The sequence below is a fragment of the Pantherophis guttatus genome, chromosome 4 (assembly GCF_059756535.1).
Source record: "Pantherophis guttatus breed Tessera chromosome 4, ASM5975653v1, whole genome shotgun sequence".
NCBI classification, from domain to species: domain Eukaryota; kingdom Metazoa; phylum Chordata; class Lepidosauria; order Squamata; family Colubridae; genus Pantherophis; species Pantherophis guttatus.
This window is the reverse complement of record NC_142066.1, coordinates 116,084,631-116,112,436: the sequence shown is the minus strand read 5'-3', so window position 1 is coordinate 116,112,436 and position 27,806 is coordinate 116,084,631. Positions and strand designations below refer to the sequence as shown.

General features: G+C 38.8%; 1 protein-coding gene across 8 annotated transcripts in view; it reads right to left on the bottom strand.

Moving 5' to 3' along the window:
- HACL1 (2-hydroxyacyl-CoA lyase 1) overlaps positions 1 to 27,806 on the bottom strand; it is a 33,000-nt gene that overhangs the window by 4,550 nt on the left and 644 nt on the right. The window contains exons 2-14 of one of the 8 annotated variants that reach the window (XM_087892599.1): positions 26,532 to 26,636; positions 21,865 to 21,905; positions 21,578 to 21,612; positions 21,255 to 21,335; positions 18,892 to 18,964; positions 11,002 to 11,079; positions 10,085 to 10,179; positions 3,847 to 3,959; positions 2,675 to 2,810; positions 2,220 to 2,325; positions 1,424 to 1,507; positions 1,069 to 1,170; positions 77 to 231 (exon numbers count right to left, since the gene is read on the bottom strand). In XM_087892599.1, coding sequence (XP_087748725.1) covers positions 77 to 231; positions 1,069 to 1,170; positions 1,424 to 1,507; positions 2,220 to 2,325; positions 2,675 to 2,810; positions 3,847 to 3,959; positions 10,085 to 10,179; positions 11,002 to 11,079; positions 18,892 to 18,964; positions 21,255 to 21,335; positions 21,578 to 21,585 — 1,031 coding nt within the window. In that variant the 5' untranslated portion in view covers positions 21,586 to 21,612; positions 21,865 to 21,905; positions 26,532 to 26,636. The remainder of the gene's footprint in view (positions 1 to 76; positions 232 to 1,068; positions 1,171 to 1,423; positions 1,508 to 2,219; positions 2,326 to 2,674; positions 2,811 to 3,846; positions 3,960 to 10,084; positions 10,180 to 11,001; positions 11,080 to 18,891; positions 18,965 to 21,254; positions 21,336 to 21,577; positions 21,613 to 21,864; positions 21,906 to 26,531; positions 26,637 to 27,806) is intronic. The other 7 variants (XM_034402194.3, XM_087892601.1, XM_087892600.1 and 4 more) reach the window with 7 other exon arrangements.

The following is a 27,806-nucleotide window of genomic DNA, read 5'->3' as shown; positions in this document are numbered from 1 at the left end:
TTTTATTTGTCCTTCGAGGCAAATTGAGTACAAATTGCCAAAATATTTACTCAGAAGGAAACTAATATATATTTACCTGTGCCGAGGAAGATAATTTGGGAGCATGGTGCGCCCAATATCCATTGTATTTGCTCCCTCACTAATCAGAATACAATCCTTTGGCAAAAGGTCCCTCACATGTTGGAATACTGTATAGTAATTCATTGGCAACTGTTTTTCTAGTGATAGTGCCTTAAATGAATGAGAAAATGAATGATGTTAAAAATCTGCTGGCTCAAATGTTCCTGAACATATAAATATTATAAAATCAGAATTTTGTACTTTATGTTTATACATTTTTCCCATTTGAATCTCTGATCACCATGGAAATCTGAGTGAATAAATAAAACCAGAGTTTAATGCTGATTTTATTTTGTTCATAGAAGCCATCCAGTGTCTAATAAGCCAATGTGAAGAAGTAATCAACCCACTGGATTCAGTAATTGATTCCACCAATTTCAACTGCAATAATTGCAGTCAAACAATTCCTGTAATTAGTTATCTGTTTCTAACATCCTATGTGGGAATTCTGGTCCATTCTCCATGACAAATGTCTTTAAAATGACATTTTAAAGATATTTGTCATGGAGTGATGATGATTTTAGTAAAGGAAAGCTGGCCATAAATCCCACAATATATTGTTTTGGGATTCATGCTGGGAACCTGAATGATTTTAGATCACATCCTTTGAATGATTTTGTTTAATGGTGTACTAGTACAACTGGCCCTAGCCATTCTTTTAATTTAGTTTGACTAAATTGTAATTGACTAAACTTTGTCAAAGTTGTTTGAAAGGGAAATTCTTTTTCAGAAAAGCGTGTGTGTATGTATACATGGCCCGTCTTCATTTTCTTTTCTTCTGACCTCACAGTTTATATCTCTTCTAGCCATGAAAGTATTCATCCTTATAGCTCTGAATAATACTGAAATATGCTATGCAATAATAAATTTATTAACATATTTATTACTATATGACTTTGCTTTTTTTTAAAAACCAAACTCCTTCCTGATACATATCATTAATGATACCTTAGATGTTGCCTCATTGCTATGCATTTTGGCTCGAAGATCTTTCCACCAATCTGTATCCGAAGGGTATTTCCAAAGATTCTTGTTAAATTCATCTAAAAGCTAAGAATATAGCAATATGCTTGTGAATAGTATCATATAATATGAATATGATATAATATATATAATATATATCTTGATCAGTAGTACAAAAATCATTAGCTTTAGAAATGTAGTTACATTTTCCAGCATACTGGTGCACATTTGGCCAGATTACTGACAATTCATCAACCAAAATGATTTTCCATCAAATTCTTCAACCCAGCTCCTACATCCAACCAACAGAAGATGGCACTTACATAAGAGAGCATGTTACCTGATCAGTCACAGCTTTTATGTCTCCCAACAAGGCTGCAGCAGGTTTCACATTGTTTCCCAGCTCTTCAGCACAAATGTCTACCTGTGAAAAAACACCAAGAAAGCAAATGAATTATCTGCTTGCAGAAAAAAAAATAGATGGCTACTTAAGCAATAACAGTTTTCCTTAAACACTGAGCTTCAGTTTTTAGTTCAAAACAATGAAAAAATGAACTACTTGTTTCCCTTTAGTTGCTCTTTCTCTTTTTGCCTAAGATTTACAACATAATTCACATAAAAACCTCAAGCTCTATGAGACAAATTGCCTCTAAAAGCAAGCAAAAACAAAAGATGAAACCCAACCAAGAAGCAGAAAAATTCAGAAAGCAAATAAAATTTGTCTCTAAAGCACTTTAGAGGAAACTCTTTTTCAAGAAAAATTTAAATTAAAGAGATCCTTGAGAACGTCAGGAACTAGGTTTTTTTCCCTAAAAAAATATTTCCTTGGTTTAACATCTTGACTTTTGACAATAACTATGCAGATATGTTTGGATGATTAAAAAGTTTTTAAACTGATGTTACATTATTTTTCACTTATCCTGTTTCCAGTAATTCTTGCACTCGGTATATACTCAGGCTATACCAGCCTTCCTTGTCCAACTGCTGCTTTCTAAATATGTTATAAATTCCAGGTCCCCAGCAAACATGGAAAATTGCATTGAACATTTTGGGCATTGTACTTTAACTACCTTTGAAGAGCACCCTCTTTAAAAAATAGCTCTGGAATGTATCTTTAAAAAGATTTGTCTAAATACCTGAATAACTTTTACACCTGGCTGAAACCTTGGTGGAAGTCCAAAATGTAGAATCCAATTCAGTCTGGCTCCAAGTAATACTATCACATCAGCATATTGTAGTGCCCTAGTCATTAAAAAGTAAAGAAGTCAATTAAATTATTTTCATATATATTAAAAATATACAGAATAGCAATTAAAATTTTGTGTTCTTTAATAAGTTTAACTGAATGTTGCTCTTTATCACTCCAAAGTATTATCAGTTTAGAGATTTGGAATGATTCCTACCTCCCCTAAACTGGTAAGGTGGATTGTTTAATTGTGGTTTATTGAATAAGTTATCTCCCAATAAATCCCTAATGTGACCTTAATACCCTTACCATTATGTTATTTTAGCTCATGTAACAATGATAAATAGTATGCTCTTTACCCTTAATTTCAAAGGTTGGAAGGAAAGGCTCAATTTGTGTATTTACCTAGATCTGGCAGCAGCCACACAATATGGATGGTTGTCAGGAACAACTCCCTTCCCCATTGGTGTAGGCAAAAATGGAAGGCCACACTGGTCCACCAATTTCCTGATGCTGTTTTCAGCACGTGAATAAGCAGCACCTAAGAGACATACCCACCACCATAAAAGCTCCATGACACTATTTCAGTACCCTATCAACCTTTTTATGACCAATCCAGAATCGCTTTTTACTGATGATGATTTGTAAGATCCACTTATATCTTCATTTGAATGTTAGAAAAAATTAATACGCAAATTGGTATTAATAAAGTCTTGCATACAAAAGGATAATATTTTACCACAGAATGCTGTTAATTTGCAGTAGTATTAAACTTTAAAAGTTTACAATATTTATTGGGATTGCAAAAATGACTTATTTTGCAATAATGACTAGTGTTTTCAATTAAAACTGGCCTATAAAAAGAAAGTGACTGTTACAATCAAGATTTCTGATTTGACAACATGCAAGAATTCAAAATAATAATCTATACATTTTGAACAAGCCCTTTAGTTAAAATAATAAATAAACATTTTTAATTATAAATTCATCTGTAATCATTTTATAGCAAAGCAGTTGTCTAACAGTCTCTCCCTTTGCAGAGGTAAATGTCACCTCTATGCAACTGTCAAGATCCCTTTTTTCTGTCTCCCTCAATTATACTGCCAAGATTGGACAATATGGTAATATATTTACAATATTTTCCCTCCCTCTAAATTAAATTCTAAAATAGGTATGTTGCTCCCTAGAAAGTCTAACAATTCAATTTTAAGGCAATCCTGCTTTTTTAAAAATAATTTTACTTTCCATCCCTCTGGTGATAACCCTGCATTATCATCATATTCAGAGTTAAAATAATTTTAAAAGTACAATTTCTTTAAAAAAGATGTTTACTTTTACTTTATATAAAACACCAGCAATCAAATATTATAGAATATAATATTATAGAAAGTTATTATATTTTGTTTAATAGGCAAATCCCTGGGACATTTTAATTTCAACAGACAAAAGAATTTATTTACTTATTTTATAAATAGACTAAACAATATAACAATGAAAGAAACATTTCAATCATTATATTTTGCAGTTTCTATGGAATAGGGTGTTTGTTTGTTTTGATAGGACTGAAATAGGATTACCTTTGCCAATAATTAAAAGTGGTTTCTTGGAATGTAAAATGAATGAAACTGCTTTAGAAATGGTCATCTCTTCAGCCATACTAATAGGAGGTGCTGGACAGCAGTCAATGTACCTGTAAGACAGAATAAAAAACTAATCCTCACAAAAGACTTGGAATAAACAACAGAATAAATAAGCAATTATTTAATTTGTGTATTATCATTTCATGCTATTATTATGAGGAGCAACTAATGTGAACATATTGCATTTCCACCAAAATGAAACACTGGCTTACTATGGAGCTATTTTTTTTTTATTGAAAAAGTTTTTCAAATACAGATTTTTTCCCCCTTTTCCCCCCCCTCCTCCCTAACCCCCCCTCACCCTCCCCTTCCCCTGTGACTTCTTCATAATAAAACCCAAATTCATAACATATTATATCATACTTTACCATCCACTTACTCCATCTCCATATGCTGACCCTTTTTCTAATAAAATTATCATATCCCCCTTATACTATACTATGCTATACATTTCAAAGTGACATTCTATTATAACATTATCTAATAACTCCTAATTTAACATAATATTATTATATCTCCCAATTTAGCGATTTCCGCTCATAATCTACCCTTTTACTACCCCCCATACGTATATCTCTTAAGTCAAATCTTTTGTATATATTAATATAACATTTCAAAACAACCTTCCACTATAAAACTATATAGTAAATCCTAATTTAACATTTATTCAGTTCAGCTACTCATTTCCTTCCCCATCATTATATCTCTTAGCTCAAATCTTTTACATATATTCACATCTAGACATAATATCCCTTTTCTTTAAACTAAACAATCAATAACCTAACCTATCTCCACCCACTTTCCTACAAAACTACCATATTAATATCTTTATTCTTCTGCCCACTCAACTAGAAAAATATTCCCTTATGTAAATAAAATCCTAAAAAAAAACTTTAAGCTTGTAATCCATATAATATCTTCTGTAATGTCTTTCAGCTGGATGATAAACTCCATCGCCCATGTTAGGGTAACATCGCATCCTAATTCCAACAGTATCTTCAGTATCTTCAATCTTCAATTACCATCTGCCCCCATCCATAACAAATATCTTCATATTGCAAAAAAAAAAAAAAAAAACCACAACCGAGTGACTTTATATTTATATTCCATATAATGTCTATAAAGGTGTCCTTTATCCAGATTATTAATTCCAACCACCATAATAGGGTAACAACCAGATCTTCTGCGTGCCCCAATCCAGTAAATCTCTTGCCATGTAACTCAGCATAAACGTAATATATTTATCAAGAAATCCAAAAAAAGAAAAAGATATTTCCAATCCATTCGATTTAAGGCCCTTTTCACATCCCAAAAGTTCAGCACTGCAGAGATCAGTCACTCTCCTCAGAATAAAATAAACCAATACTTTGCCCATTATCTTTTCATATATTCAGTCCTCTCATAAATAACTGGCATTACACTGTTGTTTAGTTTAAAAGTTTTTATTTTTGTGAGACCTACTTCTTCTTTTCTTGACTTTTTGTGGGTTGGATCTCCATCCTGAATTCCTTTCTGTAGATTGTGTATCGACTATTTGATTTTCATGCTGATCTATAACTTGATCTTGTTGGTTTTGCTTTTGTGGCTTAAATCTTTCTGGTTCTGTAAATTGTATATCAACTGATTGACTTCCATGCTGGTTTGTGGCTTGATAAATCATTACATTAGAATCCGGAACTGCCTCTCTTATATTAAATAGTCCAGCTGAGACCTCTGAGAGAGAATCCAAAAGCGGCTCATCTGTGGAGACCTCTGTGACTTGTTGTTTCTTCATTACTGCCATCTCCTTCTGCTTTTCTTGAGTTTCTATCTCTTGTTGATTTTGCTTTTTAAGGACCTTGTAGTAAAATTCTTCCACTTTTTCAACAGTATTTAACTGATATCTTACTCCTTGATATCTCAATATTATACTCACTGGGACATCCCACCTGAATAAAATATTTTGTTTTCTTAGCTCAGTCACCAAAAGTCCAAATTTCTTTCTATCTCTTAACATCTTATGCGGCAATTCTTTATATATCCACATTTTTCTCCCATACAGTCAGGGCCGGATTTTCCTATAGGCTAACTAGGCTTCAGCCTAGGGCCTCAAGATCAAGAGGGGCCTACATTCAAATTGTTAGCAAAATTAAAATTACACTATTCTAAAAACAGTGAACAATAAAACACTGAACCGAAAATAAGGAGAAATTCTACACATATGACTAATAAACAAACATAAAAACTTAAAAATGGGAGGTGAAAGGGCCTCATAAGTGGAATAGCCTAGGGCCTCTTTTCATCTAAATCCGGCCCTGCATACAGTTGTAAAGTAGAATTAAAGGATTTTTGCACAATATCATTTCTTATTTCTTTATCTGTAAAGTAAATCACCACAGCTCTAGGCAGTTGCCTTTGCTTTGCAATCCAAGAATTTACTCTATAGGCCTTATCAATTTTACAGGATACCTCCTCAGGATGAACCTTTAAGATCCCAGCCAGAACTTGAGCAGATATTTTTCTTAGGTCATCACTGTTATTTTCCTGTAAACCTCTGATTCTGATCGCAAATTCTGTCAGCCTGTATTGCATCATTACAACTTCTCTTTCAATCCCTTGCTTTATATCTTCTGCATTATAAGTCTCGTGACCAGCTTCCTCTTTAGACTTTACTTCTAAACTATTGTCTTGAATATTTATTAAATCCTTTTCAATTCTTAGTATTTTGTTGTCCAAATTATAAATCTTATCATCAATTTTCTCCATTTTAGACTCTAGTAATTTAATATTTATATCCAACTTTATAACAACTTCTGAAAAACCATTAGTCACTGTTACAATCTTTCGTTGCAAGTTATCATACTTTAGTTGTATCATTTCTTTAATTTCCTGCCTTAATTTTTCAAATTTCTGGTTCACAGTCTCATGATATTTTGCCATTTCCTCCTGAAGAAATTCTTTTAAGTTAAAACCATTCTGCAAAGTCTGTAGGCTCAAAGCTTGTTCAAATAGTTATGAGTGGGGGAGCACCCCCCCCTGCTTGTCTATCAGGCTTTATTAGTAACGCCATCCTGCCAGCAAACTCTTTTTTTTCCCCCCAAACAAGATCAAGTACAAATCTCCAAGAAGAAAGGAACTTAAAATAACTAATTTTCTTCCAAATTGTAGCCAGCACTATATATTCCGCTACTTTGTATCTATTACGGAAGGACTCTCACTTTCGGCTTTCTTCTACTTCCCAAGCCTCAGCGATCGCCATTTTAAAGTTTTTTCTCTTTCACTCTGAAATACTTATAAATTCATTAAGGATACTTGCAATTTAGGGTCCCAAGTCCAAGTCTCATCTTTTTTAATAAATCCATCTGTTAATTCGTTGATTAATCCGGTTCCAGCGCCTAGCTCTGCAAAAAAGCAGAGTTTTCCCGATGCCCGGAGCGACAGCGAGCGGGAATAGGGAGCCTCAACCTGCTCGTCCCCAAGAGTCAAAAAAAAAGCCTCTGGGGACTTTGCAGAGGGCTCTACCTGCCCTCGCCCGCTCAGACTCACATTTCCGTCAGGAAATGGAGTTTTTCGAGCCGCCTTTCAGGTGTAAAGGCGGCTCTTTACAGGCAACGAGGCAGCGGTCACGGAGGACCGTCTGGCGGCGCCGGAAGCCAGACAGGAAGCCTATGGAGCTATTTTTTTATAGTGAATGGAAGTATCCTGAAAATTAGATTACTCCTCTTACTCGTTTTGATAGGCAGGACTAAAATCATTCCTAAGAGTCAGATAGCAATACTGTTTTACAGCTACAAAATCAAAAATCAACAAGAGCTCAAAAATATTTCAAGAGAAAAACCAGACAATATATACCGCATTTTTCGGACTATAAGATGCTCCAGACTATAAGACACACCTTGTATTTGGGGAGGAAAACAAGAAAAAAAACCCTGCCTCTGCCTCCCAGCAATTTGCCTCCTTGCAGCAAACAGCAAACAGCCTGGTCAGCTTCAGTACAGCCTGATTTAGCACAAGCAGCTGATTGAATTAAGGACATACCATGAAGATTCAAAGGTGACAAAATTTGAATCAAATTGTAAAGTCAAGATTTAATTTCAATTGATATATCATTTGATTTCGTAAAATGTCTGTCTCTCATGGAAAAGCATCAAATGCCTGCAGCTGGTTCCTTTTGTTCCCCCTTATATAAAGGAACAAATGTAACAGGAATGGTAGACCTTTTAGAGGACATTAATCCTGTTTCAGCTGATAGTTGACAGGCTTAAGCTTCAAACAGCCTTTCAAACAGCCTGGTCAGCTTCAGCACAGCCTGGAACAGCTGATAGGCGGTATTCTGGGAGGCAGATCCAACCGCCAATCAGCTGCTCATGCTAAATCAGTTGAAGCTGACCAGGCTGTTTGCTGCAAGGAGGCAAATTGCTATGAGACAGAGGCCAAAGGATGGGGGCTGGTGGGTGGGTGGGTGGGGTTTCGGCAACACTCGCTGTATAAGATGCACAGACATTTCCACCCACTTTGGGGGGGGGGAGTGCATCTTATACAACGAAAAATACGGTAATAGAAGTCATTTCCTACAGCAAAATTATTATCTCATTAGAGCAGGGGTGGGCAAATATGGCCCCTTTATGACCTGTGGACTTCAACTCCCAGAATTCCTGAGCCAGCTTGGCTGTCTCAGGAATTCTGAGAGTTGAAGTCCACAGATTGTAAAAGGGCCAAAGTTGCCCAGCCCTGCACTAGAGATAAACAGATATCCACTGTAGAAAAGAAACTATCAAAGCAAGTTCAATGATCCATTTTTCTATAGTGGAGAACTGAAAACATATACCATATTTTTCGCTCCATAAGACACACTTCCCACCCCCCCAAAAAAGTGGGTGGAAATGTCTGTGTGTTATGGAGCGAATATTGCGTCACAGATCTCTTTGTCATTGCCCGCCTCGTCTGTCTCTTTTCCGCAGTGCAGGAGTCAATAGGCAGAGCTAGCCCATGAGAGGACATCTATCTATGGTCCTCTCAGGCTCCGCCTCCTGCCCTCACTACACTGCTGCTCCATATTCAGCGCTCCATATTCACAGTGACACGGTGCTCCATATTCATTTTTTGTTTTGTTTTCCTCCTCTAAACCTAGGTGCGTCTCATGGTCAGGTGCATCTTAAAGTGCGAAAAATATGGTAGATAGTTGTGGAAAGAAAAAAATATTAGCCTTCAAATGCTAGCCTACAAGCTAGCATTTTGTGTGTTTACAAATGCTTATTCTGTAATAAGATCTTTTTAATACATAGGTAAAAATCTTATAACAAATTGTATTCAGAGGCAAATTGTGAATTTAGCATATGGGCAGATAGAAGCAGAATGCAATCTATGGACACTAATTTCTATACAACTAAATTTCTTTTATATGGTTAGAATATGGCAATTTCACTCTTTGTTTTTTTTCAACGAGTTAAAAATTATATAGCTTTTTTTTCAAATGCTTCTTTACATGGGTTCTTTACATTCTCTCACATTTATTTTCAAGGAACGAGATCAAAAGCAAAAGATACATTACAGCCTCTAATGTAATATTCCCCATTTTAAAAAATAGGAAAGTTGCTGTAAAGCTTTCAAGGGAATGTAAGACATAGCAATTGAAAGGCAAAAATGGAGTATTCCTATAAATGGTGGGTCTCAAACTGATAACGATTTATGTGACCATTCTCTATGTATTTGAAAAGAGATCAGCTTCCCTTCCTTAATTATATCCTAAAGTTATGAGAACTCTGGATATGGCATAGGATTTGGAAATCCTGAGATCCCTTCCAAAATCTGAAGTGTCTTATTTAAGCAATGGGTTAACATCCCATTTAATTGTTCTTAAGGATGCATTTCTACATCTGAGTCACTCATGGAATTGAACATTCATTTAGATAATCTTGACCTCAATTGTTTTATCTTCCATCCTCAATAATTTCTTCATAAAAGCTTGTCAAAGAGAGTTCATTGGATGGGACCAGTTGGTTACAATCTTTTGAAGAGCCTGACTTATATTTCTTTAAAGTTTCTCATGCCAGAAAATATTTTGTGCTATGGGTAATTTTTAGAGTGAATATTTACCTTTATTAAGAGTACATCCCATGAGAAACCACAAATATAGTAAAAGTACCACAACATTATAGGTAGAAACAACTTGCTATTTATAGAGATAACAACTCACTTAACAGAGCTTTTCTTCACTGTCAGATTTACAAAGTCTCCAGGTATGTCAATATAGCAGGCACCTGGGCGTCCATAAATACTGGTTCTGACAGCCTAGATTGAATAGAGAAGTTGGAAGATAAAATACAGGGCAGTAATCATAATTAAGAGTTTTATTTTATTTTTAATTACACCAGCCCTTATTGATAAAAATACATTAAGTAAACAATGGACAAATATACATCTACTGAAGAATGAATAACTTGTTGGATTCAGTCTGTAAATAAGCATATCCATGGTTTATTTAGCTCTATGAAAATAGATTTGGAGTCATCAGTCAAACTTCCTGGCTGAATTCTGCAAGAAACATGACTTCTAGATAATTCCTTGAAAATGGGCTTGTTTTTTCTGTAGCAAGTCTTTTTTATCTTGGGGTTGTGCGTAGCAGCATAGATGTTTAGACTGGATTTTGCATTTTTATCCACCTATTGAGTCCTTCCTAATGACCTGAGATAGCTAGATGTTGTTTGATGATGTTAAAGGTAATATTGCAGAATATAAGATCTTCCATCCTTTAACAATTGACTGATGGTGATTTTGTCAACAATTATATATTATAAGCTAAGAGTATGTGTGTGTATAAATTATTATTATTATATTATATACAATCACACTGTATAAAATATTTATGGAATAATATATTCTATACAATCACACAGCTAACATATTTATGGAATAATATTAACATATAATATTAACATCTTAAAAGGTACTGGTCATTTTCTAAAATTAGATACTGTTCTGATGATCTATTACTCTGAAATCTAAATAACTGAACCCATTCATTTATTTAGGCATCACCAGCCATATGACAATTTTCCAGTGCTATGTCTCACAGAGCTACATGAGAAATAATTAAGTATTGCTATTTTTTACCTTCTCGATAACTGCAGGAATAGCTTCTAGACTGCTTAGTCTGACAGAAAATTTGCTAAAAAGTCTACATGCTTCAACCTGAAAACAAACACATATTATTTTTTAAATAACAAGATGATTTTACAACAGGATTTAATCAGTCCAACAATCCATCCAATTCACATCCCACTTCCGCAAAAAAAAATGAAAAGTAGGGGACTACCGCAACTGCTTTGTAGAGATACCCTAGAAATGAACATGGGGGTTCTATTTATAGATACCACAACTATTAGTTAATTCCAGATAATGCAAGGATTACTCACAATTACTCTATCATAACCATCTGCAGAAAACTTCTTTATAAAGACTTTCAATCACACATTGCATAATATCTGCTCTTAACACAAAAGGTTATAATTTGTAAAACACACAGCACTGCCATTTTAAAAGTTTTGATTATTTGAAAAATTAGGAAATGAAGTTGTTTTATAGTTAAAAACTCAAATAATCCAAAAAGATGGAACAAGCATTCATGTAAATTGAACAAATAAAATTAATAGCATTTGGCCATATGTGGGGCAAAGGACACCAGATTATATGTAATTATATAATTGTTTATTAATGGAATAAAGTCTTAATATCACTAATGCCCCAATATTGCACAACTGTTCCAGGGGAAACATAAGGTATGCATGAGAGTGGCTAGGGAGGAGAGTAACAAAAAGCTAGGAGTATATCTACTTAATGTTGATTTTCTGGAGGGGAAGATAAATTGATTATCGATTGCTGATGATCACAAGAATAAATAAATCCGTGCAGTTTTCCTGGTCCAAAGTCATTCAGCTACCTTGTGCTAATGCAGACCTAGAACTGAGTATCCCAATTTCTACCCCAGTGCCTTTAATCACTATACCAACTGGCTCTCAGTACTGAATATAGTCTGTTAATATTAATTAGGCTCAATTTGAGTCCTTATGAATGAAGAAATGAGGTGATAGAAGAACACTATAATGTAGCAGAAGATACCAGAAAAGAATAGGCAAAAGAGTTGTCCTTTATATTTACATTAATGTAATGTAATTTTACATTAAAAAGAAACAGAATAAAAGCAAAGTTTTAAAAGAGCCAAGTAGTTGCAGATGACAAAGATTTGCTGATCATGGTGAACATTGATTTTTATATAAAATATTCAGTAAAGAGGCTCAGACAATATATTCTTACAAGTAAAAACAGGAAAAAGGAAGGTTTATTCAATTCAATCTGGACTTTTTAAAAATTTTATACCTATCAATAATACTTATTGAAATATGAAAATCTCTGTTAGAAGTACTATATTTTTCGGACTATAAGACGCACTGTCGAGTGTCAGCCATTCCCTCAACACACGATCCCGGGGACTGTGACAAGCCAGAAGAACAGAGACACGGTGAAGGGGGGGTTGTTGTAGCGTTTAGCAGGGCACAGTGATATCAGGTGGTGGACGGTATAGGGAATCTGGGGACAGGGTCAATAAAACAATGTCAAAGGAAACAAACGCCCTTCAATACGAGGGACAGCGAGATCCGGAAGTAACTGAAGGAGTAAATAGCGCGGTCACTTTAAATGCACAATTGAGCAAGGGCGGGGCGCTTGGGGGCGTTCTATAAAGCCAGATAAGCGGAGGAATCGGGCGTCTCCGACTTTGTTTTTCATCAGAAAACTTCAGCGCTTACTGTATGACCACCGTGTAAGTTACGATTAAACTGGATAGCTTCACCTTTGAGTGTGTGCGTGTGGTGTTTGTTCGGCGGAGCACAGGTGGTTCCAGAGGAGGCTGACAGAAAGTCGGAGACACTTTATTCTTCTGTCTGAGGACTGCAAGCAGCTGTGATGGCAGAGGGCGTGACGGATGATGTCACGGTGTTGGATTTGGGGACGGAGCTGGAGGCAGAGGAGGGGGAGAACGTGGAGATGGAGGAGCGTTGCGAACAGCCAGTGGTACGCCCCAAACAGAGAGTGATGTCGTCCCCCCCCAGAAGACAAGCAGGAAAGACAGGATTCATTGGGGACTGAAGCTGCTCGAAAACCATCTGGAAATTGGTGGCAAAGTACCACCATACTGGGGAAGTTGGGGTTTCAGACGTCAGCTAACTCCCCTCTAGCCCCTCAATTCCAAGAGTGGCGGGAAAGGAGATGGATGGAGGAGGAGGGACTGGAGTTATTCTTCCGGCCGCGGTGTAACCACCATGGATATGTTGAGGGAGAAGTTTGGGGAAGCTAGCTTCCGGGATGCCCCCTCTGGGCAGCCCTGGGCGCCCGGGGCAGACCAATCAAATACGTGGCAGAGTGGGGTGGGAGCATCAACGGGCGGAATGTCCGAATCCAGGGTGCGTTTGGCCAGTCCAAAGCTGCGAATAGACAGTAGTCAATACAGGGGCGGAAGGGATGAAGACCCTGCTCCCTGGGGGGGGGGGTTCTCGTCAAGCGAGGGGATACATGGTACACGACGACAGCCACATAGTCAGGGGCATCATGAAGACCAGGAAGGTGAGCCTGCTGCTAGACGGTCCCGCTCATGGGAACAAAGAGCCCCTCGGGGTGGAGAGCGGTCCAGGCGTGAACGGGATCTAGCACCTGCATGGATCCCAGGGCCTTGGGTACAGCAAATACCATGGGGTCTCCCTCCCTTACAAGCCACGTTCGATAGGAATCTAGACAGTGTAGCCCTCTTTCTAAGCCAGGTGATCAGCTACATGGATGCTTACGGGCACTATTATTCCTCTCAGTGGGCCAGAGTAGTAGCGGTTACGACGGTTTTGACAGGTGAGGCAGCTGACTGGGTGGCCAGTTTACACACCATGCACGCTCGAGAACTGGCAGATTTGGGACTGTTCCTGGAAGCGTTACGGAGTCGATTTGAGGACGATGCCAGCACCCAGGCCATTGTCGAAAGCGATCTAGTTTCACTAAAACAAAATGGACGAGCGGCTAAAGACTATGTAAAGGAATTTCGTACCTTGGCTAATCGGTTGAGGGGCTGGCCCGAACGTTTATTAGTTCACCATTTCCATAAGGGGCTGGATAGAGACCTACAGCAGGCCTGCGTTTATAGGGGCCTTGGTCTTTACATAACAGCCTGGTATAAAGCGGCTGTCGAATTGGATGTAGGCCTGAAGGAGTTCCGGATACGAAGCGACACCATGACCCCACCACGGAAGGTGTTGGAGAAGCCACCAACAGGGCGGGGAGGCATTCGAACATATATCCCTATAGGAGTAAGAGGTGGTATTGCCTCACGAAGACCATTCCGATGTTACCGGTGTGACCAGGAAGGCCACAGAGTGCTTGATTGCCCACTCCCGCCTCTCCGGGCCCCAGACATCCAGGCATCAGGTTCCGGTAGGCGGGCGGGCTTCCGTTCCAGACTATTGAAACGCTCTCGTATCGCGGCTCAAACAAGAGGTGGTGAGGCCAATGGTCGTGATGGCAATGGTGGCTCTCCTGACGTCATCCAAACACCGACGGAGGAGGGAAACATTGAAGAGGAAACGGAACACATGGATCCTATGGTATGTGATCCTGTCCGACCTTTCGTTATCCAGGTGACACTAAAACACCCTGGGTCGGGTAGACTGGAACAGCAAGGGGCCTTAGTAGATACCGGTTGCACCAGTTGCCTTTTACAAAGGGCGATAGCAGACAGTCTTGGACTCCATGTAGTGAGATTGCAGAAACCTATTTACTTTGAGCAAATGGATGGTTCAACGCTAGGAGGACAACCGGCTACCCATGTTACAGAGCCTGTGACACTTGAGATCGGGACTCATCGGGAAGTAGTACGTTTTGTGGTTGTAGAAAAAATAATTGAACCCATCATTCTAGGCCTATCATGGTTAGATAAGTGGAAACCTACCATTTGGTGGGAAGGGTTTTTTCGCAAATTACGCTTGGCAGTAGGCCCTGATCCACCTGAAGACAGTAGAGATGTAGGAGCGACTGGAAGGGAGATGTCCTGTCTAGAAAAAGTCCCACACGTATACAGAGATCTATGGCGTGTGTTTAGCGAGAAGGAATGTGAGACCCTTCCACCCCACCGTCCTACAGATTGTGCGATAGAGTTGAAACCAGGTGTTAGTCTACCTAAACCCCGCATGTATTCCATGACTCCCCTTGAATTAGAGGAATTGCAGCGATATATAGATCAGAACCTAGCCAGGGGTTTTATCTCGCCCAGTCGTGCGCATATGGCAGCACCAGTTCTGTTTAAGGAGAAGAAAGATGGAGGGTTAAGATTGTGTGTTGATTTTCGGGGATTAAACGCTGTCTGTATGGAACCCCTTTATCCCTTACCGCTTATGACAGATTTGCTTTCCACTCTCACGACAGGGAAGATCTTTACTAAGTTGGACCTCTGAGAAGCGTATTACAGGGTCCGGGTAAAAGCGGGTGATGAATGGAAGACCACATTTAACTGCCCTTTGGGCAGCTATAAGTTCCGGGTCATGCCATTTGGTCTACAGGGGGCCCCTGCAGTTTTTATGCAGTTTATCAGTAGTATACTCTATGACCACCTGTATCGCGGAGTTCTTGTATATCTAGACGATATTCTAATATACTCCAATAGCCTAGAAGAACAGGTTCGTCTGGTACGGCAAATATTACTGAAGTTGTTGAAGGCTCAGTTGTATGTAAAGCTATCGAAATGCGAATTTCACAAGACAGAGATAGATTACTTGGGGTTTAGGATTTCAGAAAAAGGGATTGAAATGGACCCAAATAAGGTTAAGACAGTGTTGGAATGGCAGGCTCCAAAGACCCGAAAACAGTTACAAAGTTTTCTGGGCTTTGCAAATTTTTATAGAAGATTTATCCCCTCATTTGCTAAGGTGGCTTTACCATTGACAGATCTCTTAAAGACGAGAAAAATTGCAGTCGGGAAAGGCAACCCACAACAAAAAGTCAATTGGACGATATCATGTCAACGTGCATTTGACACGCTGAAAACCCTCTTCGCTAATGAACCCATACTAAGACATCCTAACACATCGAAACCCTTTGTAATCCAGGCGGATGCAAGTGATGTGGCGGTAGGAGGTGTTCTCCTACAAAGAAATGAACATGGGATTCTTCAACCATGCGTCTACACCTCCCGAAAACTAACCGATACAGAACAAAATTGGACGGTTTGGGAAAAAGAGGCGTATGCCATAAAATGGGCCTTGCAAATGTGGAGGCATTTGCTAGAAGGGACTAAGGTAGAATCTGAGGTATGGACAGATCACAAAAATCTAGAGGCACTTCAATCGCCTCGTAAACTGTCCCCGAAACAGGCACGTTGGGCGCAATATTTCCGCAGATTTACCATCAAGCTGAAAGCGATACCAGGGGGAAAGAACTATTTAGCTGATGCCCTATTGTGCATGCCGCAATTTGAGAGCCAAAAGGAGGAGATAACACAAGCCTTAATACCTTATAAACAGACAGGAAAGCAAGGAAGGGACGTATTCCCGCTCCCCACAACCTGGGTAGTGGAGTTGAGGAAAAAATCAGCGACAGTTGGTTGAAGACCAATCCCCAGATAGTGACACAGAGAAGAGGACTGATGTGGAAAGGAGATAAATTATATATCCCCGAAGGATTGAGAGATAAGGTGTTACGACAATGCCATGATGTAAAAACAGCAGGGCATTTCGGTTTCGTGAAAACGTTGCATCTAGTGAGGAGACAGTTCTGGTGGCCACGTATGTGAAAACAGGTAGAGACATATGTACAAGGCTATCCCGTCTGTATAAGAGCTAAACCCTTGTCAGGGAAACCGTCTGGTTTATTACAGTCCGTGGCTGAACCACAGAGGCCTTGGGAAGATATAGCCATGGATTTCATAGTTGAATTGCCTCCCAGCAAAGGACACAATGTAATATGGACTATTATTGACCTGTTTTCCAAACAGGCGCATTTTGTCCCCTGTAAAGGACTACCGTCCGCAGGGCGTCTAGCGAAACTATTTGTCCAACACGTAGATCGACTTCATGGCACACCCAAACGTATAATCTCAGACAGAGGTCCCCAATTTACCGCCCGGTTCTGGAGACGTTTCCTAGGACAATTAGGAAAAGAACAGGGACTGAGCTCTGCGTTCCACCCAAATACCAATGGAGCCGCTGAAAGAGCCAATGCCATGGTAGAAAGGTATCTACGTACTTATGTGTCATACCAACAAACAGACTGGTACGAACTCTTACCTTTCGCAGAATCAGCATATAATAACACCGTGCACAGTAGTACAGGTTATACACCCTTCCTGGTAGTTTCTGGAAAAGAGTTCCCGGCCATCCCCGATCTAGATGTACAAATGACTAGTTCCCATAGTCCAAAAGAATGGACAGAGAAGGTTAAACAGAGTTGGCCACACATCAAAAATGCATTAGAAAAAGCTTCTGAAGCGTACAAAACCTAAGTAAACAAGCGGAGATGAGATAACCTACCCTTCAAAATAGGAGAAAAAGTGTATTTGTCCACAAAATATATCAATCTGCATATGCCCAGTAAAAAATTAGGTCCAAAGTATATAGGTCCCTTTCCCATCACCAAAATAATAAATCCCGTAACGGTATCCTTACAACTACCCCCCTTACTGAAAAGAATACACCCAGTATTCCACAGTAGTCTCCTAAAACCAGCAGCCAAAATAAGAGAGACAGGAACACGTCCAGGGCCCGTGACAGGAAGCTCATACGAAATTAAAAAGATCCTCGATTCTAAGATATATCATGGGAAGCTTAGGTATTTAGTACATTATCAGAAGCAACATGGGTGAAAACGAAGGATATAGATGCTCCACGATTATTAAAACAATTCCATGAAACATATCCAAACAAACCAGGTGGACACTTTCCCACTTAATGAGAATAACCGAATGTTTTTATGTCCCTACAGGAAGAGACCTGGGGGTGGGGGCGCATGTCGAGTGTCAGCCATTCCCTCGACACATGATCCCGGGGACTGTGACAAGCCAGAAGAACAGAGACACGGTGAAGGGGGGTGTTGTAGCGTTTAGCAGGGTACGGTGATATCAGGTGGTGGACGGTATAGGGAATCTGGGGACAGGGTCAATAAAACGATGTCAAAGGAAACAAACGCCCTTCAATACGAGGGACAGCGAGATCCGGAAGTAACTGAAGGAGTAAATAGCACGGTCACTTTAAATGCAAAATTGAGCAAGGGCGGGGCGCTTGGAGGCATTCTATAAAGCCAGGTAAGCGGAGGAATCGGGCGTCTCCGACTTTGTTTTTCATCAGAAAACTTCAGCGCTTACTGTATGACCACCGTGTAAGCTACGATTAAACTGGATAGCTTCACCTTTGAGTGTGTGCGTGTGGTGTTTGTTCGGCGGAGCACAGGTGGTTCCAGAGGAGGCTGACACGCACTTAGATTTAGAGAAGGAAAAAAAGAAAAAAAATAGTTTTTGGCCTTTGTGCATCCCATTTTTGCAGGCCAAAACCAGGCCCGTTTTTGGTGAAAATGGGCCCGTTTTTGGCGAAAACAAGATGTGTGGAGCACTGCAGTGTGCTTCTGGGGGCCGGGGAGGGCGAAAACGCGAAGCACAGAGGGTTCGGGAGGCCAAAATAAGGCCCATACTCGATCTATAAGACATACCGAAATTTTCACCCACTTTTGCGGAGGGGGAGTGCATCTTATACTCCGAAAAATAAGGTATATGGTATAAGAACAATCTAAAGAGCATCAGCTACAGTAACGTATCTCAACCACGGCAACTTTAAAATGTGTTGACTTTCAACTCTAGAATTCCCTGGAAGTTGAAGTTCACTTGTCTTAAAATAGTCAAGGTTGAGAAATACTGAGTTGGAAGATGGGTTTCTAAAGTATCCAGGTATTCTTTCATGAAAAAAAAATAGCAGCAGAGATGTGCACCTGTGGAAATTCTTGAAAAGCTCCCATAGTCTCTTGATTTCTGTCAGAGGAGCCTCCAATGACAATCAATGGCCTTAAAAAAATTAAAGAAAAGTTTAATTCCTTAAAAACAAAAGCTACATTCACTTAATTCTTGAATAAGCAACTTGTGAACTAAAACATATAAACTAAAACATATAAAACATACAAACTGTGTGAAACCAGATTTAATAGCAGTGACTGTGAGAGGGATCTTGGAGTCTTAGTGGAAAACCAACTAAATATGAGCCAGCAGTGTGCAGCGGCAGCCAAAAAAGCCAATGCAATCCTAAATTGCATTAACAGAGGGATACAGTCAAGATCAAGTGAGGTACTAATACCATTCTATAAAGCCTTAGTAAGACCACACCTAGAGTACTGCATCCAGTTTTGGTCACCACACTATAAAAAAGATGTTGAGACTCTAGAAAAAGTGCAGAGGAGAGCAACCAGGATGATTAGGGGGACTGGAGACTAAAACATATGAAGAACGGTTATAGGAACTGGGCATGGCTAGTCTAGTGAAGAGAAGGACCAGGGGAGACATGATAGCGGTGTTCCAATATTTGAGGGGCTGCCACAGAGAGGAGGGGGTCAAGCTATTTTTCAAAGCACCTGAAGGCCAGACAAGGAATAATGGATAGAAACTGATCAAGGAGAAATAAGGGGGAGCTTTCTGACCTGATCAACCTAGAAATAAGGGGGAGCTTTCTGACAGTGAGAACAATCAACCAATGGAACAGTTTGCCTTTGGAACTTGTGGGAGCTTCATCACTTGAGAATTTCAAGAAAATATTGGACTGCCATTTGTCAAAAATGGTGTAGGGTCTCCTGCTTTTTTGGGGGGGGGCTGGACTAGATGACCTATAAAGTCCCTTCTAACTTCGTTAATCTGTCAAAATATTCCTAAATACTACTTGTTTTAACATTTGATTAAAACTGATATCTTATTGCCTGGGCAAGATGTTGTAAGAACTGGTTTCATCAGTTCCATCAAGTCTTTTGGGAACTTTTATTGATTCAAAAAGAAGGAAAAGATAGTAAGGGGGAAAAAAGGATTTAAATACTGCTTCACTAGTTTGTTCTACTACTGTCTACGTTTGTCATAGCTTTCCTCCCAAGGAGCAAGTGTCTTTTAATTTCATGGCTGCAATCACAGTATGCATTGATTTTGGAGCCCAAAAAAATAAAATATGTCACTGCTTCCATTTCTTCCTCTTCTATTTGCCAGGAAGTGACGATACTGGATGCCATGTTAATTTTTTTAATGTTGAGTTTCAAGCCAATTTTTGCACTCTTCTCTCTTATCAAGAGGCTATTTAGTTCCTCTTTACTTTCTGCCATTAAAATATTATCTTCTGCATAACTGATATTTCTCCTGACAATTTTAATTCTTGCTTGCGAATCATCTAGTGCAGCATTTTGCATAATGTATTTAATATAAATTAAATATGTTGGGTGACAATATACAACCTTGTTGTACTCCTTTCCTTATTTTGAACTAATCAATTATTCCATGTCTTGTTCTAACTGTTCTTTTTCGCATACAGGATTCTCAGGAGACAGATAAGGTGGTCTGGTACTCCCATATCTTTAAGAATTTACTCAGTTTATTGTGATCTAGACAGTCAAAGGCTTTAATGTAGAAATAGAGATTTTTGAAGCAAATGTTTTCTGGAACTCACTTGCTTTCTCCATAATCCAGCAAATGTTGGCAGTTTGACCTCTAATTTCTCTGCTTCTTTGAAACCCAGCTTTCTGGTAGCTCTTGGTTCACATTTGCTGAAGCCTAGCTTGTAGGTTTTGAGCATGATCTTGTTATCATTTGAAATGAGTGCAATTGTATGGTAAGAGAATCACTATCTTTATCTTAAAGCAAACGTTCTTATGTTTCTATCAGATAATTTGACAGTTACCAAAAATGATTTATTTTTTTTAAGAAGCACCAAGTGGTACCATCAACTTCTCAAAATCAAGTGAAGGTTATATGCAATATACAGTTAAGAAAAGTCTGCTACAAAAGCACAGAAATTACCAAAATCTATTTGGTAATCTTCCTCAATCTTCCAGTGTTTATAAATCCCATCATTACTAAACCATAGAGACCACTCACTGAAATGGGGAAGGCAATGAACTAAAGTACATTAAGACAATCCTTAATTCTTGGGATAAAACATGTCATATTTGTGTTCTTCCCTATGTAGATGTGATCTACTTAAAACTGAATAAAATGGGAGAGGAAATGAGATGAGGTGATGAGGATATGATATGATTATCTGCTTTCCTGATAAATAGCATTTGAGTGTGTGTATTTGGAAATAAAACCGAAAATACAGATTTATTACCAGCAATTCATGTTTGCATTTGCCATTCCAGCTAGAGCATTTACAAGACCAGGACCAGAAACAACAAGGCATACTCCAGGCCTAGAAACAAAAAGAAAAGCTCCTGAGGTTTTGAATTGAAGCAAAAAATAACTTCAGGGGCATCATACACAAACATTTTTGAAGGATTAATTTGAAAGCAAGGCAAATTTTTCATTTTTATTTAAGTGGAGTATTTTAAACCTTTCTGCCTCAGTACAAAAGAGGAGGTCAAAACATCGTAATATATAAACTAAATAAAAAAGAAATAAGAAAACTGGATTGAAGGGCAGGTTATCACTCACATGTTCATCTACAATGCTGTTTACAACCATAGAATCTAAAATAGATTTAAATGTAAATGAAATCAGTTACAGGTCAGAGGAGTATAAATGTTAAGCAAGTTCAGCATTTTTTATTTTTTATTTATTATGCGCTTATCCTCAGGGATAGAAAACTGAGGTTGTGGTAGTGGGATTAATAGAAACACTGCTGCATAAACTACAAAAAACTTAGATGAACTCAAAATTCTGAAATATTATTATATCAAAGTCTTAGAATCCAATGAGAGTTATTTTTATAGTCACCTTACCGGGCTGTCAGATACCCCACAGCAGAAGCTGCATAAGAGGCCTATTGAAAATGAAACATTAATTAAAATCTGAATGGAAAGACGCAGTACACCAAAACAATAGCTTTATATGCTATTTTGTAAGGCTCGGCAAAGCATTTGAAAGCATTCTCCCTTCAAAAGATTTGATGCAACTGTTTCAAGGGTCTTTCCAAATTGTCTCTGTGTTGTATACAATTACTAACAATTCTCCAGTGTCCACTAGTAAAGTGAAGTGGTTATGTGTCAGAGACGACCTGATTTAATTCTAATACCCATACCAATCCTTTTAGAAGCTGCAGTTGACTCAAAACTTCAATCAAGTTTTGCATGATAATGTCCTTTACAAAGAAACCCTTCAGGTGTTTTGCATAATCTATAAACCAAAAGCTTGCCTATTGATGAGGCTGCTATTCTGTATACATAGAAGCTGTGCCTATTTGAGAATGGACATTAAAATCTGATTTCAGACCACAGTTGCCTCTTTCTCACCACTGTCATTTTCAATCATTAGTCCTCCCACTGCAGCTATTCATTTATTCCATTTTACGTAATTGAAAGATCTCCCTCTCTTCTCTGCAGGATTATTTGAGACTGGTATTTCTTTCTTTAAACTTTTTTTTATTCTATTCAATAGTGTCCTATTCCCTGCAGTTTTCTTGGCAAGATGTTTCAGAAGCGTTTTTGTCATTGCCTCTTTCTTTGGGCTGAGAGAAGGTGACTGGCCTAAAATCAACAAATTGGCTTCATGCCCAAGGCAAACTCATTCTCCTGATTTGTAGCCTAATATCTTAACTACTATGGGTTGCAAGTGTAGAAAAAGACAAACCTGTTTAAAGTCAGATCAGCTATTTTCTTGTGTAATGCAACAATTGGCAGATATTTTTCATGCTGACTTGTGATGTGCTCAGTAACACCAATGGAGAAAACCAATCTCCTTATTTATAATTAGTGGAACTTGCAAAAATCAGATCTTGCAAATCATTTTCTGGCAGTAACTTAGACAGAGACTGACCACAGGATTCAAAAATAATTATGTTGATATTACTTTGTGCCAATTCAAAGATTCTGACAGCTTTTTAATTTGGCAGTGAGAACAAAAAAAATTAACAAATGAACTCATCTTGAGGTTCATATTGATAACTTAAACTGAAAGTTTTTTAATGGGATATTTTCCACTCAAACAATATACAACTTAGATACAAAACCTGGTTCATAGGCTCAACACTGAAAATATTGTAATTATTACAATACAATTATCTGGGATGAGTTTGATCCTGTGACCCCTGAGGACGTGGACAGGATTCTGGGTAGACTGAACGCGACCACTTGTTTATTGGACCCGTGTCCTTCCTGGTTAGTACTGGCTTCCCGGGAAGTGACACGAGGCTGGCTCCAGGGGATTATAAACGCTTCGCTGAGTGAGGGTGACTTTCCCGCCGCCTTGAAAGAGGCGGTGGTGAGGCCTCTCCTCAAGAAGCCTTCCCTGGACCCGGCAATGTTGGTAAATTATCGTCCGGTCTCCAATCTTCGCTTTGTTGCGAAGGTTGTTGAGAGTGTGGTCGCGCAACAGCTCCCCCAGCACCTGGATGAAACGACGTATCTGGATCCGTTCCAGTCGGGCTTCAGGCCCGGGTACAGCACGGAAACGGCATTGGTCGCGTTGGTTGATGATCTCTGGAGGGCTCGGGACAGGGGGTGCTCCTCTGTCCTGGTCCTGTTAGATCTCTCAGCGGCTTTTGATACCATCGACCATGGTATCATGCTGCACCGGTTGGAAGAGTTGGGGGTGGGAGGCACTGTGTTGCGGTGGTTCTCCTCCTTTCTCTCTGACCGGTCGCAGTCTGTGTTGACAGGGGGACAGAGGTCGACCCCGAGGCCCCTCATATGTGGGGTGCCGCAAGGGTCGGTCCTCTCGCCTCTCCTGTTCAACATTTATGTGAAGCCGCTGGGCGAGATCATCCGTGGTTTCGGGGTGGAGTACCATCAGTACGCTGACGACACCCAGCTGTACATCTCCACCCCGGATCACCCCAACGATGCCCTTGAAGTGATGTCCCGGTGCCTGGAGGCCGTACGGATCTGGATGGGGAGGAACAGGCTCAGGCTCAACCCATCCAAGACTGAGTGGCTGTGGTTTCCGACGTCCCGATATAGTCAGTTGACGCCATCACTGACTATTGGGGGCGAATCATTGGCCCCCACGGAGAGGGCTCGCAACTTGGGCGTCCTCCTGGACTCACGGCTGTCTTTAGAAGAGCACTTGACGGCCGTGACCGGGAGGATTTTTCATCAGGTTCGCCTGATTCGCCAGTTGCGTCCCTTTCTGGATCGGGACTCTTTACGCACGGTCACTCATGCCCTTGTCACCTCCCGCCTGGACTATTGCAACGCTCTCTACATGGGGCTCCCCTTGAGGAGCACCCGGAGGCTCCAACTGGCGCAGAGTGCGGCCGCGCGGGTGGTAATGGGAGCGACATGGCGTTCCCATGTAACACCTCTCCTGCGCGAGCTGCACTGGCTCCCGGTGGTCTTCCGGGTGCGCTTCAAGGTTTTGGTTACCACCTTTAAAGCGCTCCATGGCTTAGGACCCGGGTACTTGCGGGACCGCCTACTACCACCAATAGCCTCCCACCGACCAGTACGCTCCCATAGAGAGGGGCTCCTCCGGGTGCCGTCAGCCAAACAATGCCGACTGGCGGCCCCCAGGGGGAGAGCCTTCTCTGTGGGGGCACCTACTATCTGGAACGAGCTCCCCCCAGAGATACGGAGGATCCCGGATCTGCGCACCTTCCGCCGCGCCTTAAAGACCTTACTATTTCACCAGGCCGGCCTGGCCTAATTTTCCCCCTCTTTTATAAAAGATTTTTAAAATTTTAAATATTTTAAATATTTTAAATATTTTTTAGTATTTATATATTCAATTTTAAATTGGTTTTAAAAGTTTGGGGTTTTAAATTTGTCGGGGCCAAAATTATTTAATTTGATTTTATTCTATTTTTTAAATTTTGTATTGTATGTGTTTTTATTGTTTGGCTGTGCACCGCCCTGAGTCCTTCGGGAGTAGGGCGGTATAGAAATCTAATAAATAATAATAATAATAATAATAATAATTACATATAGAAATTCATAAAAATATAGAAAACAGCTTCTTAAAAACGGATTTGACATCTTCCATCTGTCCAGATTAAAGCAGTCTTTTCTAATCTGGTGCTCTCAAACTGCAATAACTAAAGAAGTTGGAATTAAAATCTCATATAGCTGCATGGTACCAGGTTGGGGAAGCCAAGCCTACATTAATCTAACAGGAAAAAACCTGCTATTCTTCATGCTGAGAGTTGAGGATGGTTGGATTAAAATGTAATTTGCTTTTGGGTTTTGGCCTACCTTAATAAACTACAATTATTTTATTATAAATTTTAATTAACTTTGCCATTTTGGAGGCTTAGGGTTACTTAGATCAGGCTGGAAATTAATATAGCAAAATAATAGGACACATCTGAATATCTTTTACAGTATTTATGGTATCTTAATTTAAGCAAAAGGTATCTTTTAGGGAGAAGAAATTATTCCCTCCCACCCCGCCCTCAGGGAGGTCTAGCCATAATATACAAAAAGCTTGTGAAAAAAATTATACTTGAAAGGGCAAGAGACAGAATAGTAACATTCCTAGGACTGATGATTTCAGAAAGTGTCATGTAGAAGACAATATGGAACATAGTACAAGAGTTAAATTGTTAAAATTGCTAATCAGATTTAACACAATGGCTGTGAGTGGCATGATGGGTGCGGATACTTACTATTTTTTATATAACATCTTTGAAAAATCAAAACTTAAACACCAGAAGGTAATTTATGCATTTCCCTTCTATTTCTGAAAAAAAAACACATGCCAAGTAATGTAGAAACAGTTAAGATATCCAGAGTGGGTGTATTTTTGGCAAAACTGTTTGTACTTAACATGCCATGACAACACATTGTCAAACCAAGTGGCATTAAAATGCTACATAAAACTTTGCAAATACCTGGAATGATTATTCTTATAATTATAATTCTGCATATCAAAGTACTGTATAATTAAATATTTTTCCTATTTTTAAAATATTATTCAATTATATTTCATCAAGCAATTCAAAAGCTCTGATAGTTTGTAGGGCACTTCCTTTGCCATCACCTATATAAAGCATATTTTACACTTTTAATTGAACATGGAGTTTTTTCCTTCTTGCATCTTTATGTTTTGTTTCTTTCCTCAACAGCATGGATACTTTTAATCATTTAATCTCTACTTATTTTTTCACTGTCCTATCCAGATTTAACTGATTTTTATTCTACTTTATTTTTGTTTGAATCAAGGCGAATAAAGTACTTACATAATGCTTCTGTTTTCCTTATGACAACAACCCTGTGAGGTGCACTAGACTACCATTCCACTAATTCCAGAGAATACTTTGGGGAAAAACCACTTTTGTTATAGACAAAAAACGTGTAGAAATTACCATTTTTCTGTGGAAATTCAGCAATAAATAAATAAAAGTGTTTGCATCTGTGCTGTCAGTATGTGTCAGATTATGTAACACTAAAATGAGCTTTTAGCATTTAATAGTTATTGAGCAAACAGATATTAAATTAACCCAAGAAATACTTACAGCTTGTTCATTGCGCATTCCTATATATTTAATTCCACTTGCTTGTGCAGCAATTGCTACTTCTGTTATAGGAACACCAACAATGCCAAACATATATTCAATTTCCTGAAATAAATATTTTTTTTATTTTAATGCATCTATTTAATTTAACCAACTATCTTTAATGTCTCATCTCTATCCCCATTTGGAATTTTATATAATCTGACAATATCAAGGGCAAAGTGAGGTTGGCTTTATGCACAAGGCAAAATTAGAATTTGTAAAAGCTATTCCAAGTGAAACTGCTTTTTGTAACTGATTGTGATTTTGCCAACGTCCATGGTGTTCAAATGGTGCTCCAGTCATTTTGGTATTGCACTCAAGAAGCCTATTACTATTGGAACTACCTTGAATTGTTGTTGTTGTTTTGCCAGTCATTCTATTTTTGCAGGTCTCTGTATTTTGTTATCTTCCAGTTCTTTTTCTTCTATTCTACTGCCTCCATGTAATGTCATGTCCACTATCCAGACTTTTATTCTTATTGGCATATTAAAATTCTTGGCTTTTTATAAAGTTAATTACATTATGAGATATATCTTATTAATCACAAAATGAGTCTGTAATTCAAAAGAAACCATTTTCCCACAATGCTCTTTTCTTGAATCTATTTTTCTAAGTGCTATTTATTTTTGATTGACCATAAAATCTAAACTTATAGATTCTGTTCAGTGTTAGGCTCAAAATCCTAGACTCTAGGATCTAGAGTTAAGATAGAAATAAATAAATCAACGGTGGTTAGTTTATTTTAAAATAAGCCGAATTTTCTTTGTCTACAAATCACTTCACTTCTGCAGAATTAAGTAGGAAAAACCCCACCAGCACTCAGACTGAAAATGTATGTAAGGCTTTGTTTTATCAGAATAGAATGTGCTTCTAAGCAAATTCATAGGTTCCCACTATGAGTAATTATTTATAAGTCACCGGGTGAGGATCCCATAAATTTTCACACTTAAAATAATAAACATTTTGAGCTTTCTAGAATAGGTGCAGGTGAATATCATATAATTTTCTTGCAATTTCTTATAATGACCAAATGTATGACTCCTGCCTTGGGAAATGTATCACAAAAGTTTACCTCAGGGGTCTCCAAACTTGGCAACTTTAAGACCTATGGACTTCAACTCCCAGAATTGAGGAATTATAGGAGTTGAAGTCCACAAGTCTTAAAGTTGCCAAGTTTGGAGACCCCTGCTTTACGTGGATGTTTTAAAGCGAATCTTCTATGACTTTTTCGTG